Here is an 18,805-nt window from a genome sequence, read left to right as displayed (position 1 = left end):
ATGACACTTTGAAGGACTTAGGAGAGATAAATGAAGGATCAGAAACAATTCTCACAGTGAAAGCAAAAGGATGCAAGAAAAAGAGAGACTGTTCATCCGATCACGATTAAGGGATATGCTAAGAAAACTATAAGTTGTTAAAGGAATACTACCTTTTATCTGAAGACAGAATTGAAAATACAGCAGGAATCCATTAAAATTGTTTATTGAAGACTGGATGGCACCAGCTTAGTGGTGGCATTTCCAGGTATAAATTAATCAAAACCCACCAAGAGCATGCTCAGAATCAAGCAGAACTTTCAATGTAGATGTGAATAATTGATTATGTTTCATCAAGTCAGTGTCAACTTTTAGCAACCACACAGATTTTCTCTGTGACATTCTGTCCCTCACCAGGTCCTTCGGGTCTTCCAGCGGTGCACCCATCGCCACTGTAACTGAGTCCGTCCACTTGTTTTTCTCGTCTCTTTCCTTCCGCGTTTTCCAGCATCAGAGCCTTTTCCAGAGAACAAAGTCTTTGCATAATGTGTCTGAAGTGGGATAATTTGAGCATAGTCAATTGTGCCTTGAGTGAGAACTCTGGGTTGATTTGTTCAATGATCCATTTCTTTATTTTCTTGGCTGCCATGGTATTCTCAGGAGTCTTCTCCAGCACCAACTTTCAACCACATCAATACTCTTTCTATCCTGTTTCAAAGTAGTGCAAAAATAACTGAGGCAGGGTGAGGAAGACGGTACCCCGTTCCAGTTTGAAGGCTAATTGTTCATCAGAAAAGCAGTGTTATTTAATCAATTAACTGGAGCTTGTTTTTGCAGCTTTTTAAGGCAGAGCAACAGAAGACACATTTCCAGTTCCTCATATAGGGAAAACTAATTTCCTTTCTCCGAACTCACTAGTTTGCTTTCAAATTGTAGATTTGCCAGTTGAAACAGAGCCAAAAAGGCGTAAGTTTGCTTTTTTCTGATTTTATTTTGAAGATAAAAAGCACAATAAAAATATCATGTGGATACTTCAGTTCTATAGGAAGAAATCTCCATTCATCCTCCTCCTCCTTGATGCTAAAGTTTCAAGCCTTTAATTTAAATGTTGGTATTCTTTTGTAGGTTGGGACTTCTATTCCCAAATTCATTATTTCTCTTTCTTCATTCTGAAATGACTAGAAATTGTAACATTTCCAGTATGGCCCATCCTCCGATTTTATGCTGTTCTTCCAGCTGAGAAGGAAGGTAGTTCAACTGTGGCTTAATCTAATTTGGAAACACGCACACGCACACACACGCACACACTCCCTATAAGAAGTGTGAGCAATCATTTTGTAGTCGAAGCACACTTAGTTATTGTAAAAAAATTTGTCCAGTGAAAACCCAGCAGGGTTATGGGGCTGGGTTTTGAAGCACTGTTTTGCAACTTTAAAGGGGTTGGGTTTAATCAGAGGCTTATAAATCTTAGTTTTTAAAAACGATAAAATATGCTGGTATATTTTGATGGTATATTGTTGAATTTGAGTGACAGAATATGGGGGCTGGGGGCTACTTTATACCAATAGAATAGTTCACCTTTAACAACTGTATATTGTCACTTCAGTGTTCTGCATCTTGAAGCAACTTCAGCAACTTAATGCTTATTGCCCAAGATATACAGTATGTTTGAAGTATATGCAATTATTCCATGTCATTTTTGCATCATTGAATCTTTCTGCTAGAAACCAGTGCGATCCTTCTGTCTTCTGCTTTGAGAAAAGGAAGTTAAGTTTAATTTCAGACTCTCCATTGCTTCATTAATAATAATTTTAAAAAACCCACTCTTTGGGGCTGTGTTTACTAAACTACCTCATTTCTGTCAACACTGTTTGCTCATACCACTGACTATGAGAAAAGGCCAAGCTTTTACACAGCATCTCTTGCCCTACTGTGTAAAACTGAGCCAATCTGACATGGCTTGAAAACTGCCTGGTTTCCAATTTAGCCAAACCAAAGGCAACTGCTTCTTGGATGATTATGTTAGATCTCAGCCACATAGGACTGTTAAGCAAATGGGATATTTAAGAAAGAAGCATTTGCCTTTTGTCATTGTTTCTTGTGGAAGAAACTAGAATGCTATAACTATCAGTGGATAAAAAGCTGGAAAACACCCAAGACTGCTTGAAGTATTTCATTGTCATGGTTCAAGGCCATTTGCAGCAACCCTTTGTGTCCTCATTGACCTTGCTTTGATCAGCAAGGTGTAGTTGCTGTGCTCCAAGCTGATCTTCTCCTGATGCCTATTTTTCTTTTTTATCATTTCTTTTTATTATTATTTTTCTTTTCTGGGCCACTTATTTTTCTCCACACGAGACACTGGCAAAAGGAAAATGCCTCCTTCTTAAAAATCCCTTTTGTTTAGAAGTCCTCTCATATTAATCCACATGGCTCTTTGGAAGCTGGGAGAGATTCTTCTACTTGAAGTGACAAGAATGATGAGATAGTGCACCAGTCAACTGGTTAAAAAAACTGAAGTGGGTAGCTCAGAGAAAGAAAAATAGTAATTTTTTTTAAAAAAAAATGTTGGACCCTGGTTTCAAACCAAAGACCCAACAGCTGCATCAGAGATATGAGAAAAGGCAAGAAAAGCACTTTTATTTTAAAGCTGGTGTGGTAGCTGCTTATGTGTGCATTGTGATGCTTTAAATTTCGTAATGCATTAAGTTTTTCTAAAAAAGTGATTGGTGTTTGCTTTCCTGGCATGGGTGGGAGTAACAAAGAAGCAGGGGAACTCTTCAGTAGAGGGCCATGTTAACTGAGACACAAACAAAACACTTGGCCATTACGAGAGCCAACATGGAAGAAGGACTTGAAATCCAGTCAGGAATTTTTGAAGACAGCTTCATTTCCCGCTGGTTTGTACATGGGAGATAACGAGCTGAAGGCTGCCATGTAGAAAAGACCAGAGAGAGAAATGCAGCTTGCGCAGATGTTTAGAAATTTCACACAGACAAGAATCCCTGCCCCCAATCTGGAAACATATTGTGCTGAATGTATTTTACTTTTGGCATTCTATAGTGTTGCTAGATTCATTTTGAAATTACTACACTTAATTTTGCAATTGACTATGCTACTGAAACAATGCAGGAAACATTATTTCAGAATGAACAGGATTATATTATAGAAGGAAGGACATTTAGAACTGAGTATTGCTCAGCCAATGATTCTTAATTAGCTAGCTGAGTGGAGTCCCCATTTTTCTTTGTAAAATATTGAGGAATGGAGAGAAAGTAAGCCCTGCTGGTGCAGTTTACATGCATTGCCATCTTCCTTATTTAGGTTATATGTCGGCAGTCTGTAGTGATCATCGAAGGACACATCGCATTGGAAGCGGTGATTCTCTTCGGCCAGGACCATTTCTACATCTGCAAGCATTTCACTCTGTCCCACCTAGAAGAGATTTATTGCACAAGCCATTGCTTATCATGGTGAGCTGTTTCCTATCTGGGCTGTTCTTGGGGCTAAGCGGCCTTGTTATATTGCTGGTTATTGCTAAAACATGCCATTTCTATACGTGGTCAAATCCGAATTCCTCACACATTGTAGCAGGAGGGAAGAATGGCCTTGAGGGACAGATGGAAGAGCCACTGCCAAGGCAGTGGTCGGATAAAAGAACCCCGAGTTCAGGCAGAACTGTAACCTAAGGAAATGTCTCAGACAAGACCCTCCCTAGTCCTCATGAAGATAAAGGGAGGGAGGGGGGAAGTGCATGCAGACCTGCAGGAGTCTGTTACTGTCACCTTACAATAAAAGTAGTATTAGCCTGCATGACAGGTTTCCTACTCTGGTCTACCTTGAAGGGCTGACATATGTGCAAAAACAAAACATTTCTGGGAGGACAAAATTAAGAGATAAAAGTATAACGTTTATCCTAATTTAAGGGCTTAGGCCAGAGTCTTTGGGGATACTAAAGGCAGCCAAAACAGATTTTGCAATCCCAATGATGGATGGATGGATGGATGGATGGATGGATGGAAGGAAAGGAAGGAAGGAAGGAAGGAAGGAAGGAAGGAAGGAAGGAAGGAAGGAAGGAAGGAAGGAAGGGTCATTTTTTCTTTTTCATTTTCTTCTGCTTGGTTCATTGCAACTTACCAGGGCATATGCACCAGGGCTCTTATGTTATCGTGTTTCCAGGAAACATGGCTTTACATCCAGAGAGGGAAAGGAAAAGCTGCCCTCCATCAATCTCCCTACAGGTCTCAGTGTATTTAATTTCATCAATCAAATTCCATTATTGAAAAAGGCAATGGGCTAACTGGGGCTCCAGGAAAACAGGGCTGTTTAGGAAAGCAAAGTAAGTATTCAGAAAATAAGCCAAATTATTTCCAGTTTACAGGGCAATTCATCATATTATTTTCTGAGTCAGCCTGACATGGTTCTGGAACAAGTTGCTCATCTCTAGGTTTTTGTGGAAGGAAGAAGAGGACAATGGCATAATTTGCTACTAGGGAACTCCAATTGATGCAATTGTTATCTAATGCACATTTCATGTGGTTGTTTCTAGCATCAATGAGTCATTCATTTACAACTTGTGCTATGGAACTGAGGCCATAGCTGTTGAGCCCACATGTTCCTGCCATTCCTACAGTGACATTAAAGAGATCCAGCCAATGCGCTTTCTTCTTCAGGTAAGAATCAGCTGTCTGTACAGACTTTTCCTTGAGCAGACGATATCTAATGAAGGTATACAAGGTTTTGGGATAGATGCTCAACAAGCTAGAATAAAAGAAATGGCTAACCATTATATAAACATGCAAACTGTTAAATGCTTCTTTGGATGGCAGAAAAGAGAAGGAAGATTTTGAAATATTTGAATGAATTCCACATATCTACATTTGAGTTCAAGGCTTTGTTCTAAATCTTCCTCAGGAAAGAAATTCTATGTGAAAAACTTGATCAGAGATAGACCAACAATAATAGCAACAACAAAACCAGTGATGTTAACACAATATAAAAATATAGAACAAAATTTGTACTCTGTCCTGGTTTTTCCAGCTTAAAGGAAATTGTTTCAGAATCTGACACTTCTTCCAAGCTTCAGTATTCCTATCAGTGAGATGTTTCAAGCCACAGCAGAATAGGAATAGCATCAGTGAGCAAATTCAACAACTACTGTTCTTCTAGCAGAGCTCTTAGAAACCATATAGGGTTTCCAACTTAAGGAGAATTGATTAACTGCATGGGTGGCTGCACAGTTAACCTGGAGCAGGGATGTGTAACTGGTTCTGTGCCAGAAACCCATTTGGCCTTTCAGTGGTGCATGCAGGGTAAGGCCAGGAAAAAATCCTTTACATTTAAAAGTCATTAAAAATAAATACAGCTCATATACAGTATGTACTCTCTAGCCATATCCTTAATAATTCCTCCCTCCATCACATTAAAATGTAAAATTCAGAAGCAATTTTTGAAGATGTCTGGAAGAACATCTGAAATGTTGTCGGAAACTGCCCAGAGTCGCTCTTAGTCAGATGGGTGGTGACGAAATATGAAATATAAATAAATAAATAAATAAAAAGATAAGCTTTCTGTAGCTGCCTGTAGCCTTGGGCCTCTGGCTTTTAACCAAATACCACTCTCTGATCTGCACCCCTGACAATGAATTCTTGGGGTAGCAGCATGGAGACCCAAAGATTCCTGGATCTAGTCCTTTTGACTCCTGACGTTTCCTAAACATGATTCTTCTGTGTTGAATAATTAATGTTTCATGGGATGAAGTAAAGGTTTGAGGGAAATCCTCTGTTGGATAAGGCTGCTTTCTAGTCATTATGATGATTGTTTTCTAAGGAGTTCAGTCTTTTGATTGAAATTGCTTAGAGAAAGAACCCATTTCTCCTTTCTCTTGTAAGCTGACCATAGCCCATTTGGTTTGTCTTTGCAGGAGATAGCTCTGGAGATCTTCTTAAACAATGGCTATTCCATTTTCCTCGTATTCCACAACAGCAACAGGACAAAAGCCTTGACAAGGTACCTCTTGCAGAAGTTGTGAAGAAGCATTGCTTCCTGCCTGGTCCCAAGCTATTTTTTTCAGAGTTCATTAGAAATCTTATTGTTTCATATATGTTCCCCATTGCTTGGCAGTTTCTTTGCGGGTATTAACTTCGGCTCAGCATACAAGATAAATGTTTTATCTATAATCAAGAGGGCTTACCATATTTAAAAAGATCTAACCAAATTGTCACAATGTTTTGGATGTGTAGCCTTAATACAGACACAACACACACCCTTATATACATTTCCATATCTTCCCTTTCAGGGCAAGCAACATATAACATATTACAGAAAAGGAATAAGAAATAGTAAGTCAAAGAAATTAAAGGCATGAGATAAGAAAAAGAAAGTGAAACACATCTAAAAGAAGGCAATGCCAACACCATGGACTCTTCTCTATACATTTCTGTTCTTGCAAACCCTCATTGCTTCTTTCGTTTTGCATTGCTTTTGTTCTTTAAGTTTCTCAGCACTCTTTTTCAGGATCTCTTGGTCATCCTCTTCCACTCAACCTATTAATTCTTTCTTTATGTGTTTTCTTTTTTGTCCTCATTCATTCTCTATATGATCAAACCACCTCAACATACACTATTTCTCTGGCCATTCATTCACTTTTGCATTCAGACCACATTCAGCACCATATACACACTCCAGCTATTTAAGTACCTCATTTCTACTGCATACAATGTTTGTTTCTCCTGACATTCCCAACACTCATTTTCATACAACAAAAAGCTCTTATACCTAGCTATTTTCCACTTGTTTGAGAAACGTGCATTCTGTGCAACAGACCATAAACTACATGTTGCCATGACACCAGCATTTGCACAATTTGTCTCCATTTTCACATCATTAGTAAACATTCAACAAAGGTACACAGATTCATCTACTTGTGATGGATGGATGGATTTTTTATCCCGCCTTTATTATTTTTATAAATAATTCAAGGCAGTGAACATACCTAATACTCCCTCCTCTTCCTCTTTTCCCCACAAGAACAACCCTGTGAGGTGGGTTGGGCTGAGAGAGGAGGACTGGCCCAAGGTCACCCAGCCGGCTTCCATGCCTCAGGTGGGACTAGAACTCTCAGTCGCCTGGTTTCTAGCCCATTGCCTTAACCACTAGACCAAACTGGCTCTCTGTTAAATCCGTTATTAATATAACGGGTAATTTTCCAAGTCTTTCCTTGTAAACCTGTGTTTCTTTTATATCTGCAGAATATTAAAACAGACAATTGCTAAGCCCAAACATGTATCTGGCCGTCAAGTAGCAGTGACCATAGCAACTTGGCTTCATGCTGTTGGCAGGCAAAATCCAGCATATTTGATTAATTGTTCTTTCTGCCTTGTTAGAGCAATGATAAACACTAAAACAACAGTGAGATATGAAAAATTAAGCGGCCCTAAGAAATAAATAACTCTTGAACAAAAGGCCAATTACTTTATTGTTTCTTAATCATTTCTAACCCAGTGGATTTCTGGAACAAAATTATTAAAATGAGTTGAGGACTCTGTCTCTTTATCAACAGATTAACTCTCTGTGGACTGAACATAGAGGCACCAAATTTGGGAAAAGTCAGGAAAAGAAAATTCAGTTTAAAAATGGGCCAGATTGTGCTGGGGCTGCAGAGAAAAACATTCCTGGGAGGGAAACCCCCCAATGCATCCCTAGCCAGGGCAAGGGGTACTTGTTGGGAATGGCTGAGAACTGGCCATTGCTCTGTTCAAAGCCCCCTCTTGCCTGGTCACGTGACCCAGAGTGGAACACATGCAGCTCATCTTGGGTTTCCTATGTAAGTAGTCACACAAATGCACACAGATGCAACAGAAACATGTTACTGTGTTACAGAACTCTGTGTTCTATGTTACAGAACATAGACAACTCTTGCATGCTGCTGATGAAGGGGATGGAAAGAATTCCAAAAATGTTCTGCAGGCTTTCCCTGTCTTGCGTACCTGTGTATATGTGGGTATGTGTGGCTGCATATTTGTATGCTTATTTTGGAAATAGGATCCCCAAAGTTATTTCAGTCCTATCAGCAGCTGGTATTTACTGTGTGCACATCGTAAATATACAAAGCAAAATAAAACAGAATCTTTCAGAATAAATTGTCTAAAGCTGTCATCATTCAGAAGAATAAAGTAACTCTTGTATATTTTCTTTCCTCAGATTTTGTTCAGTGAAATCAAAAGGCATCACAGATGAGTCTACTAATATAAGGTATTTCTACAAATCCTAATATAAAAGAAAAGTAATTACATTAAATAAAGTAATAAAATAAAATAAAATAAAGTCTTTTGTATTGTCCTTGGCACTTGCCTGACAAAACTCATGTACCTCAGAAACACTTGATTTCAGCTGTTGGGGGCAGCTCTTCCTTTCTCTGAAGTTCTCCTAAAACAGTTGTTTGCTTTCTGATTTTTGTTGGGTTAGAATTCTTTTGTAATTGGACATGCATTCCCATTTAAACATGTCATTCTCACTGAGATGGTGAAGCTGCGTCTGTGTCTATAAAAGCGTCCTGAGGGTGGGATCAGAGGCCCGCTCAGCAGCAGTCTGTAGATCAGCTGCTTGGGAAAAACACATCCCCAAGCCCAGCCAGTTCCGAATGTCCTCCATTTGCCCCAAACTAAGGAACCCTCTGAACTGTACCTCAGAGTCAGAGAAAGGTAGAGGTAGTGACTCTTCCTCCTTTTGGCTGAAATTCTCCTTCAGGGGGAAGTTTATGCAGAGCCTCACTGGCAGGTCCCAGATAGGGATAACTAGGGAATTTGACATACCCACATTCAGGCATAAAGTTAACTGATCTGCATACTAAGGTGCTAGTATGCATCAGCTGTATAAACAGTAGCATTTAACTGTTCATCAGATTTTGTTCTTCCATGATCATTCATGATTTGAACTTATCAAAATAATATTTAAATAGCAAATGAGAGGATTTCTGGTGAATGGAGAAATAGAACAGAACTGAGTACACGGAAGACATAGAAGTGGACCCGAGGAAGTGGACAGGATCCTCCGGATTGTGAATGCCACCACCTGTTATTTAGATCCATGCCCCTCCTGGCTGGTGAAGGCAGCTCGGGAGGTGACGTGTGGTTGGGTCCAAGCGATGGTAAATACATCCTTGAGGGAGGGGTGTTCCCGGTCGCCTTTAAGGAGGCACTGGTGCGCCGCCTCCTCAAGAAGCCATCTCTGAACCCAACTGTGCTGGACAATTTTCGTCCAGTCTCCCACCTCCCCTTTTTAGGGAAGGTGGTTGAAAAGGTGGTGGCGTTACAACTCCAGAGGGTCCTGGAGGAAACAGATTATCTGGACCCCTTTCAGTCAGGTTTCAGGCCAGGATATGGGACAGAAACTGCATTGGTCGCGCTTATGGATGATCTCTGGCGGGAGCGGGATGGAGGCAGTGCATCAATCCTCGCTCTCCATGACCTCTCAGCAGCTTTCGATACCATCAATCATGGTATCCTTTTGGGACAGTTCAGGGAGTTGGGGGTGGGTGGCGTAGTTCTGCGCTGGTTTACCTCCTTCCTTCAGGGCCGGTCCCAGTCGGTGGTGATAGGAGAGGAGAGATCCAGCCCTTGACCCCTCCATTGTGGGGTGCCGCAGGGTTCGGTTCTCTCTCCTCTCTTGTTTAACATCTACATGAAACCACTGGGTGAGATCATCCGTCACCACGGGTTGAGGTATCATCAGTATGCTGATGATACCCAATTATACATCTCTATCCTGGGTGAGGTAAGTGATGCAGTGACTGCCCTTTCTCGGTGCCTGGGGGCTGTGGGGGTCTGGAGGGGGAACAACAGGCTTCAACTGAACTGATAAGATGGAGTGGCTGTGGGTTGATGGGGCTTCATCTTCCAGGAAACTGTCATCTTTAGTTCTGGATGGGGTGGCACTGCCCCAGACAGACTCAGTGCATAATCTGGGGGTTCTCCTGGACTCACGACTCCTGCTCGAAGAGCAGGTGGCAGTCGTGGCTAGGAGGGCCTTTGCGCAACTTCGGGTTGTGCGCCAGTTACGCCCGTTCCTGGATCGTGAAGCCTTCCGAACAGTCATTCACGCCCTGGTTATCTCCCATATAGACTACTGCAATGCGCTCTACATGGGGCTACCCCTGAAGAGTATCCGGAAGCTTCAGCTGGTCCAGAATGCAGCCGCACGGGCTATTTTTGGTGCACCTAGGTGGGCATATATAACACCGTTGCTGCGCGGGCTGCACTGGGTGCCAGTTTGCTTCCGGGTCCAATTCAAGGTGTTGGTTATTACCTTTAAAGCCCTACATGGCACAGGGCCAGGTTACCTGAGGGACTGTCTCATCCCCATTACATCAGCCCACCCCACCCGATCATCCAGAGAGGGCATGTTACGGACCCCATCCATAAGAGAATTTCATCTGGCGGGGTCCAGGAAGCGGGCCTTCTCTGTGGTGGCCCCTGCTCTCTGGAATACCTTGGCCCCGGAGGTGAGGCAGGCCCCTTCTCTCCTGACCTTCCGGAAGGCCCTGAAGACCTGGTTTTGCCGTCTCTCCTGGGGTGGGAAAGGGAATAACCATTCTGTCATGAGTGAGGATGGCGAGCAGGGGGCTCCCATCCAGGCTGTAAAGTGCATGCGTAGTACTGAGGAATTAGGTGGCCATTCAAAGAGACACAGATCGGGCCCGCCTTAGTCTTTGGGGTTTATATGGCTGGGTTTTCCCACGCTTCTTCAGTTTGTTAGGATTCTTTGTTATGTAGCAGTAATGAAACACTAGAGACCTACTCCTTGTCTCAGCATGGTTCCTGGCTGTTAGGACAATTCTTGGGGATGGCTCGCACCCTAGAGTCCCTCCCACCAGCCTGGATTTTACATTTCTCTTGGATTTTATTTATTTATTGGGTTTTATTATAATTGTTTTATGTGATTTTAATGTTTATGTTTTATGGGGATTTTATTGTAAACTGCCCAGAGTCCCTCTTCTGGGGGAGATGGGTGGTGGCTAAATATGAGTAATAAATAAATAAATAAATAAAAAATAGAAGTGTTTAAAGAATTAAAAGTTCAGATGAAGAAGATTTCTGGAGTGTTGGTATTTCAGAGAGTCATATAGCAGTGCTGCAGAAGGCAGACAACATTATCCAAGAAATGGTGCAGTTTCTATTAGAGCTGATTACATTTTTATTTTTTTATTTTTTTTAAAAAGTGCTATATACTACAGTAACAAAAATATATGGATAAAAGAATTCCAAGAAGAAAGTACATTGAAGGGAATTTTTGTCTAGCATTCCAGATATTTCAATTACAATATTTACAGTTTTGTTCACTTTTTAATAAGCCTTTGATGGACCCAGATACTTCAGGATCATTTACTAAATACATCTAAATCCTACAACTTCATACATAATTTGAGCTTTAGACTCTGTCCCAATTTCAGCTATTATGTGTGCCTTTGACTCTGGGCCACACATAGGCAAGTTCCTGCAGTTTTCATGGCAACATTTTTTGAAGTCATTTTCTCTTGCCTGCTTCCTAGGACTGAGAGAGAGGGACTGGCCCAAGGTCACCCTGCTGGCTTTGTGCCTAAGGCAGGACTAGAACTCACAGTCTCCTGGTCTCTAGCCCATTGCCTATAACTACTACACCAAACTGGTTCTCTGATTTCAGCTATTAAGAATAGGTAATTCTTGCTGTTTTGCTTTATTCTTAGAACCTTGAATAAATATCTTTAGGAGCACATTTGGATCCAAAGTGTATGTTTCACCTAAGATCTGATCTGATCTGATCTCAGGTACATAGTCTGTATTTGCTGTCTGACAAGTACTCAAAACAGCTAACAAATTTTAGAAAGCAAAGATGTTATATAAAAAGTAAAAGCATAATATTAATACTAAAATAATTTCCCAGTCAAAAGTTAGATGAAGGGGGGAGGAAAGGCAAACACACTTTGAGAGGAAGGGCATTCCAAAGCATTGGAGAAACACAGGAGAAGGCCATCTCCATATGATGGGCTTCTGAGGGGTCTCTTCTGCCAGTCTTAACAGCTAGATGGGTTTGCAACATTAGAGATAGTCACATCCTAAGCCATTTAGGACTTTCAATGCTAGTACCTTAAACTGACAGTACAGTGATAATATGATCCCTGTATTTGCACTAGTTAGCAGCCAAATTGCTACATTTGCAAAATTATTGGCTGTAGATTTAATTTACTTTTGCCTTTTGAAAGATTCTGGGAAACCTCAGTAAGGCTATACATCCATTGTAGCACAGAAGTTAAGTCAGAAATAGTTCCTTGAAAGACTTAAAATTATTGTATTCCACTTTTTGCCATATGTTCAGCCTCTTCTTTTGCCCCAGAAACACTATGCTGAATGCAGAATCCCTGCTATGTGGGGAAGAAGTACTTCATATGTTTTGGAACTTCCTTGGCTGCTGCTTTGAGAGGAAATTCTGTATGGACGTTCTGTGTGCTTATGCAGAAGAGGCTTTATTTTCGTAGAAGCCAGTCAAATGTCCTGCATAAATATGACTTGGGATCACGCTTGCCCATCTCTGTAATTCATTACGTTCCTTTAGCCTGACTAGTTCTTGCATGCATATGAGTTAAAATGCAAGGACTAAACGCTGGACATCCAAGTGCCAGCACAGGTTGCTCTGCTCCTTTCAGAGAAGAGAAGAGTTTTGTTTGTATACTGTAACTCCTGGGCATATATGAAATGGCTGAGTAGGTGTAGAGAATAAGGAAATTTGCAAGAATCTAGGCAAAAGGGGCTGAAATGTGTCTTAAGTCCAGAGCAGTATGATAACATTTGAAAGCAGCTCAGTCAGACATCGCCCTAATTGGCTGAACTATAAGGAGGAGGAAAAGGAAATACAGTACAGCCAGATTTGCAAGATTCTGTTATGCCCAATCTCAGCATAAGCAGTTTTAGCCTACTTGTGGAGTTGTATTCCTAGTCTGGTCCACCTAGTGGGATTGACAACAGGGACTGCACAGTATGTGATAGTGAGAGTGTAATCCAAAGACCACAACTGCTTGTACTGTAAATCTGCAACGTCGCTTCATTAAGTTGAGTTGGACAGCCATCTCTTGCGTGCACAGCCCTGTCATGTGATTCTAGCTTGTAAATGGTCAAATGTGGGAGGAAGCATCACTAATGAAGCATTCTTCATAACTTGAGTGCTGTTATTGGCCCTAGGCTGTAAACATCTATTCTTCTACTCCGGATGTATCTTTTGAGTTTCTGGAGATTCTGTATCCTAGCCCATGTTACTGTTTTAAATGCTAGAGAAGGAAATCGTTTGGAAATTCTTGTAGTAATTCATCTGACACTTTAGAATACAAAGAAACTTCAGAACTCCATTATGGATTGAGCTCAGGCATAAAATAGGACAATTTATAAATAGTAATTTCCTATATGCAATTACCAGGTTGCCAGTATTGACTCTTTATACTGTAGGCATAAGGCAAGAAAAGGAATAGTGCCAAATCCAGGAATGTTTCAGTAACTGATACAATGCTAAAGCTTTACAGTCAAGGGGGACTACCAAAACTCTGCCTCAAGTAAAATGTAGTTGGAGATTCTTCCTTAGACAAAATATCTAAAGAATCTTGAAAGGAGCCAAAAGAATTGTAATTGTTGTTCACTATGTTAATTGTGCAAGATGTGACGTGTTGGCAGGAAAGACATGTCCTGGAGCAAGTAGCCTTGTTGTTCCCTAATGATATTTGGACCCTGACTGGATTCAGCTGAGAGCAAGAATCATCAGAAGGATAGATTCTACTCCTCTGTGATTTTGCTAATTCAGGCCGTAAATGTTGGTAGTCTTGGCAGACTTAGGGGCTTATGGGGCAGTCCTTGGCTCCTCTTCCCAAGCTCCAAGTTTGAAGCTGGAAATGAAAACTAACCTGGTTCTAAAAGGCAAAGTTGCCACTTATTTTGGTGTTAGCACCTTGCCTCTAACAACCAGCATCCAATCATCTCTGGTCTTTCTCTGAGAGCTAGAAGAGAGGATGTCTTTGGCAATGAATGAACAGATACTTGGGATGCCTCTTGTGTCTAGTGTCCAAACTCTCCAGCCCACCTTTGCTGAATCGGAAGAGGGAAGGGGAAGTCTTCACTGAAACTCTGGTACATGTTGGAAGGTCACTATAACTGTTGTGATGTCCACTCCCAGTTGCAAGCTGGAGAGAAGTTGGGGATTCTGACCTCCTGCTATGGGAATGGTGAATTGATACATGTCTGTTAGAGTAGTAGAGCTATATGTGATCCAGAGCTGTTTTATTACTTCGAATCATTCCTAATGAAGGGATGCAAAGTTGCCATGCCATACCTCCGCATCACTATCTGTCATTTGTGTGAGGATGGAATGGTGGCCCATTCACCTCCACTCTGCTTGATTCTCCTTTGCTAGTGAGTTGGGGGTCATGAGGTTTGAAAAGTTTGGCTTTTTGAGGGGAGTGGGTATTGTATTCTTCAGCTTGTTTAGCTTGTCTCTCTCTTCTTGACATTTCCTCAAGCATGGGAAACAAAGATCTTTTTCTTCTACCAAATGAAGTGTCTCAAGGCGTTTGATGTTATCAATAATGATTTCCTCTTCTGTGGGCCCAGGAAATGGGTTTCTCTTGGCATTTAGCTTCTTCAGCTTAGGGAGCTTTGCAATACTGTTCGGGATAAGTGTCAGTAAATTATCAAATACCCCAACTTCCTGGAGCTCTTTTAAAGCTCCCAGAGTGGTTGGTAGGTTGTCAATGTGGTTTAGGCCAAGGTTAAGATTCCGCAGATTCTTGAGTTGATTTAGCTCCACTGGTAAGCTCCGGGCTGTGAGCTTGTTGTTGGAGAGATTCAGAAAAATGAGATTCTGTAGGTTCCCTATTGTTTCTGGCAGCTTATCAATCTGGTTGCTATGCAAGTCCAACCAACGCAGGTTCTGAAATTTATCAATTCCGTCTGGGATTTTTTTGATCATGTTTCTGCTCAGGTCTATCTCGTCTATATCATCCAGCTTGAGGATGCACTTGGGGAAAGTTGTGATGCCCATCTTGCTCAGATCAAGGCGGCGCTTCCCATCAAAGGTGATCTTGATGCAGGTCTTAGCAACCTTCAAGGTGACCTTTTTCCCTTTGGGGCCTTTTGCCCCTTTAGCCATTTCCAGTGAAAATAATGCAGTTCAAATTAGATGAAAAGGCGTTCCAATGAAGTCTGTGGGTACTTGATGTTGAACCTTAAAAGCACACAAAGACATGCAACAAAGTTAAGAGAGATTATACTTTACCCAATATCCATCTGTCTGTTCTGCAGTGCTGCTAAGACCAATTGCAAATAGATGTTATGGAGGTAAAGTGGTTCTTTCCAAGCTGATCAAATGAGAATAGAAAGTCACATGTTTTCTCCGTACATTTTGGGGAGCTGCTAGAGTGGGATGAAAATCAAGCTCCTGATCCTTGGTCTTTAATATTGCTTCTCATATAATACTTTTTCTATGAATACATGTTCTGTCATCTCTACACGTCTTCTTATTTATATGTGTATGAATGTGTACATTGCTTTCCTAACAACCAGGCAAGCTTAGGGAGGCAAAATGTTACCTGTAAAGTGACTTTCGAACCTGCTTTGTTACTAGATTCATGAACACTTTGGAAATATTGTACATGGAGATAAAATCAATAGGTATACAGTATATATTACAATATTATAGTATTGTAAATGTTAGAGTTGCTGCAGTGATCTTAATTAATCAAAAAGTGCTAGATTTTCTGTCATTTCAAAGCCAGGATTGGTCATAGAATTAAAATGATGTTCTTTTATCCTAATGAGTCTTAAATGAAATAGAAGTTTGTACAGCTGCTACCACAACCTATGATTTTAACTGTTGTTGCTTAGAACTGATAGAGTTTGAACATATAATTAGCTTGGAATTATAGCTGCCGTACAACCTCAGGGAGTAAGATTTATAGTCCATAAGGCCAGCCATGGCTCATTTACTGGCTAAAAACAAGTAAAGCAGTTTGTATCTAACAATATATGAATTAAAGCCATATTCGAATAATTGCTTCTCAATGACAATAATTTACACATTGTAGACAGTCCTTTGATATACTTTAATATCAGATACTTTCATGCTTCATCTCTGTGATTAAAGCAGCAAGTGGAACTGCCCTCTGGCATAAACCATGCATTATGTTCACCCAGTACAGGAGTTTATTATTGTAGCAAAAAGGAACTAACCAACATGTTTATACCAGACATTTGAGGAAAGCACTTATATGCTCCTTTCATAAGAGACATATAGTGGGAAGACATACGTTTTCCAAAGAAGGGAAAAATAGTGGGTCATGTGGTATATGTCAGTCATGATTTATTTTACATTCCATGTACTGTATATATCAGCTGGGTAGCATAATGGTTGAAGCACTGACCTTTGATGTGCTAGATGGGGGTTCAAATCCCAGCTGGTACCTACCTTACCAGTAGGGGTCCTTGGGCAAAGACCGCCTAACGCTTCACCTCCTACCTCGAATATGAGAGTGACACAAACTAAGAGAGTCATACCAGCTCGGAGGTCACCCGGATTAACAAGGTCTGTGTCAGATGTTGAGGAACCAGGACAATCTGACGATAAGTGGGCTACTGGAACAAACCATACATGGATGAGACAAGAGAACCTGGAATTGATGGAATGCTACCAAAACAGCAGACCTAACGAAAGGGGATATATGAAACGCATGAGGGAACTATAGATGGACAGAAGACCTGCATCCACACTAACTGAGAAACAGCTAGTTACCCAATGCTTCAACATAGTGAATGGGAAACTGCTCTCACTATTAGAGATAGACCAGCTACACATTACATCCCAGACTCAAGAAGACCCAGAAGAACAACTTGAGGTGCAGCAACACCTGAAGCTGGAACATCACTGCCACCCCCTCCATTACAGAACACAGCAGCTGAGATGAGGCAAAAAATCATGGATAAGCTAGCTACAGTCAACCCTCGAGACCAATTACCAAGACTCAGTGGAGAAGTACCATCAGATAGTTTGCTAGAAGATGCCAGTAGAGCCCTCATGACAATCCCTATTACCACCATAACTCAAACCAATGAACTGGTATACACTGCAGCCACTGTAATCCTGGAGATGTTTGGCTACAGGATCAAGAAGAACAGCAGTACATACCCCTCCCCCCAGAAAATAAGGTTGGAGGCTAAGATCAAGACAACTCAGAGAGAAGTTAGCCAGCTGGTAGAACTATAGAAGGGTGTGGAGGTTAAGGATAAGACTCGGCTACTGAAAAAATACAAGGGCCTGACTCCATCTGAAGCCCTAGAGACTGCTAAACAAAGGCTCAATATAAATGCCCTATTCTCCAAAGAACCATCCAAGTTGTACTCCCAGCTGCAGTGCAACAACACAGTAACAGCAGAACCACCAACAGCAGAAACTGAACAGTACTGGAAGAACATATGGGAGAAAGAGAAGACACATAACACCAGTGCAAAGTGGCTGCAGGACCTGAGAGCAGACCACAGCAATCACAGTAGCAGACATCCAACAGCAGGTCAAGAACATGAAGAGCTGGACAACACCTAGCCTGGACATGATCCACACCTACTGGCTAAAAAAACTAACAGCAGTGCATGAATGCCTAGCAGCACAGATGAACCAGCTGCTACTAGCAGGCTCCCAACCAGACTGGCTAACACAAGGAAGGACAGTGCTGATCAAGGGAACAGCACCGCCCAACTACTGGCCAATAACCTGCCTCCCCACAACATGGGAAGTCCTATCAGGCATCATAGCTGCCAAGCTGCAGGCCCATATAGGCCAGTACATAAGCACAATGCAGAAGGGCATTGGGAACAACACCAGAGGCTCAAAACACCAGCTGCTCATAGACAGAGCAGTTGCCCGAGACTCAAGGTCTAGACAGACCAATCTGACCACAGTCTGGATTGACTACAGGAAAGCCTATGACTCAATGCCACACACATGGATCTGTGAATGCCTGGCACTATACAAAGTCAACAGACACTCAGGACCTTTCTCAAGAACTCAATGGGACTGTGAAAGACAACACTGGAAGTCAACTCAAGGCAGCTCGCACAAGTGGCCATCAAGTGCGGCATATACCAAGGTGATGCATTGTCCCCGCTGCTGTTCTGCATAAGCTTGAACCCCCTCAGCCAGATAATCACAAGGACTTGAACACAAGTTCAAGAATGGAACTACCATCAGCCACCTCCTCTACATGGATGACATCAAGCTGTAAGCTAAGAGTGAACGAGACATGGAGGCTGCTGATGTGAAGACCCAGAAGCTTCGCACAATGTACAGAGGTTTCCACCCCAAGTCCAATACCCAGAGACTGTACACCAGCCGAAAGGAGGGTGGGTGAGGTCTGGTGAGTGTCAAAGCCACTGTCCTGGATGAAACCAAGAGCATCCAGGAGTACATCAGTAAGATGACACCCAAAGATGAGTGCTGAGAGAATGCCTGAGGCATCAGCAGACATGGAAGGAAGATCAATCAGAGGAAGTGCCATGGCAAGACAAGACCTTGCATGGGATGTACCATTGACAGATAGCTGAGGTGGCTGACCTTGGAAAATCCTACCAGGTGGCTGGAAAGGGCTGGACTAAAAGACATTACTGAGGCACTGATCATAGCAGCACAAGAACAGGCACTAAGCCCCAGATCCATAGAAGCAGGGTTCCACCACACTAGACAGGACCCAAGGTGCAGACTGTGCAGAGAGACCTCAGAGACAGTCCAACACATAGTGGCAGGGTGTAAGATGTAGGCAGGAACAGCA

The 18,805-nt window shown here is 41.8% G+C and overlaps 2 protein-coding genes across 2 annotated transcripts in view; one reads left to right on the top strand and one right to left on the bottom strand.

Moving 5' to 3' along the window:
• WDFY4 (WDFY family member 4) overlaps positions 1-18,805 on the top strand; it is a 195,260-nt gene that overhangs the window by 110,773 nt on the left and 65,682 nt on the right. The window contains exons 43-46 of the mRNA XM_063304372.1: positions 3,301-3,449; positions 4,526-4,649; positions 5,900-5,985; positions 8,179-8,229. Coding sequence (XP_063160442.1) covers positions 3,301-3,449; positions 4,526-4,649; positions 5,900-5,985; positions 8,179-8,229 — 410 coding nt within the window. The remainder of the gene's footprint in view (positions 1-3,300; positions 3,450-4,525; positions 4,650-5,899; positions 5,986-8,178; positions 8,230-18,805) is intronic.
• On the bottom strand, positions 14,264-15,162 carry LRRC18 (leucine rich repeat containing 18). Its single transcript, XM_063304308.1, has one exon. It carries the CDS (start codon positions 15,136-15,138, stop codon positions 14,371-14,373), a length of 768 nt encoding a protein of 255 aa, XP_063160378.1. The 5' UTR covers positions 15,139-15,162; the 3' UTR covers positions 14,264-14,370.

Source organism: Candoia aspera, chromosome 5 (assembly GCF_035149785.1).
Source record: "Candoia aspera isolate rCanAsp1 chromosome 5, rCanAsp1.hap2, whole genome shotgun sequence".
In the NCBI taxonomy this organism is placed as follows: Eukaryota; Metazoa; Chordata; class Lepidosauria; order Squamata; family Boidae; genus Candoia; species Candoia aspera.
Note: the sequence above shows the minus strand (reverse complement) of the source record. Positions and strands in the feature narration are given on the sequence as shown.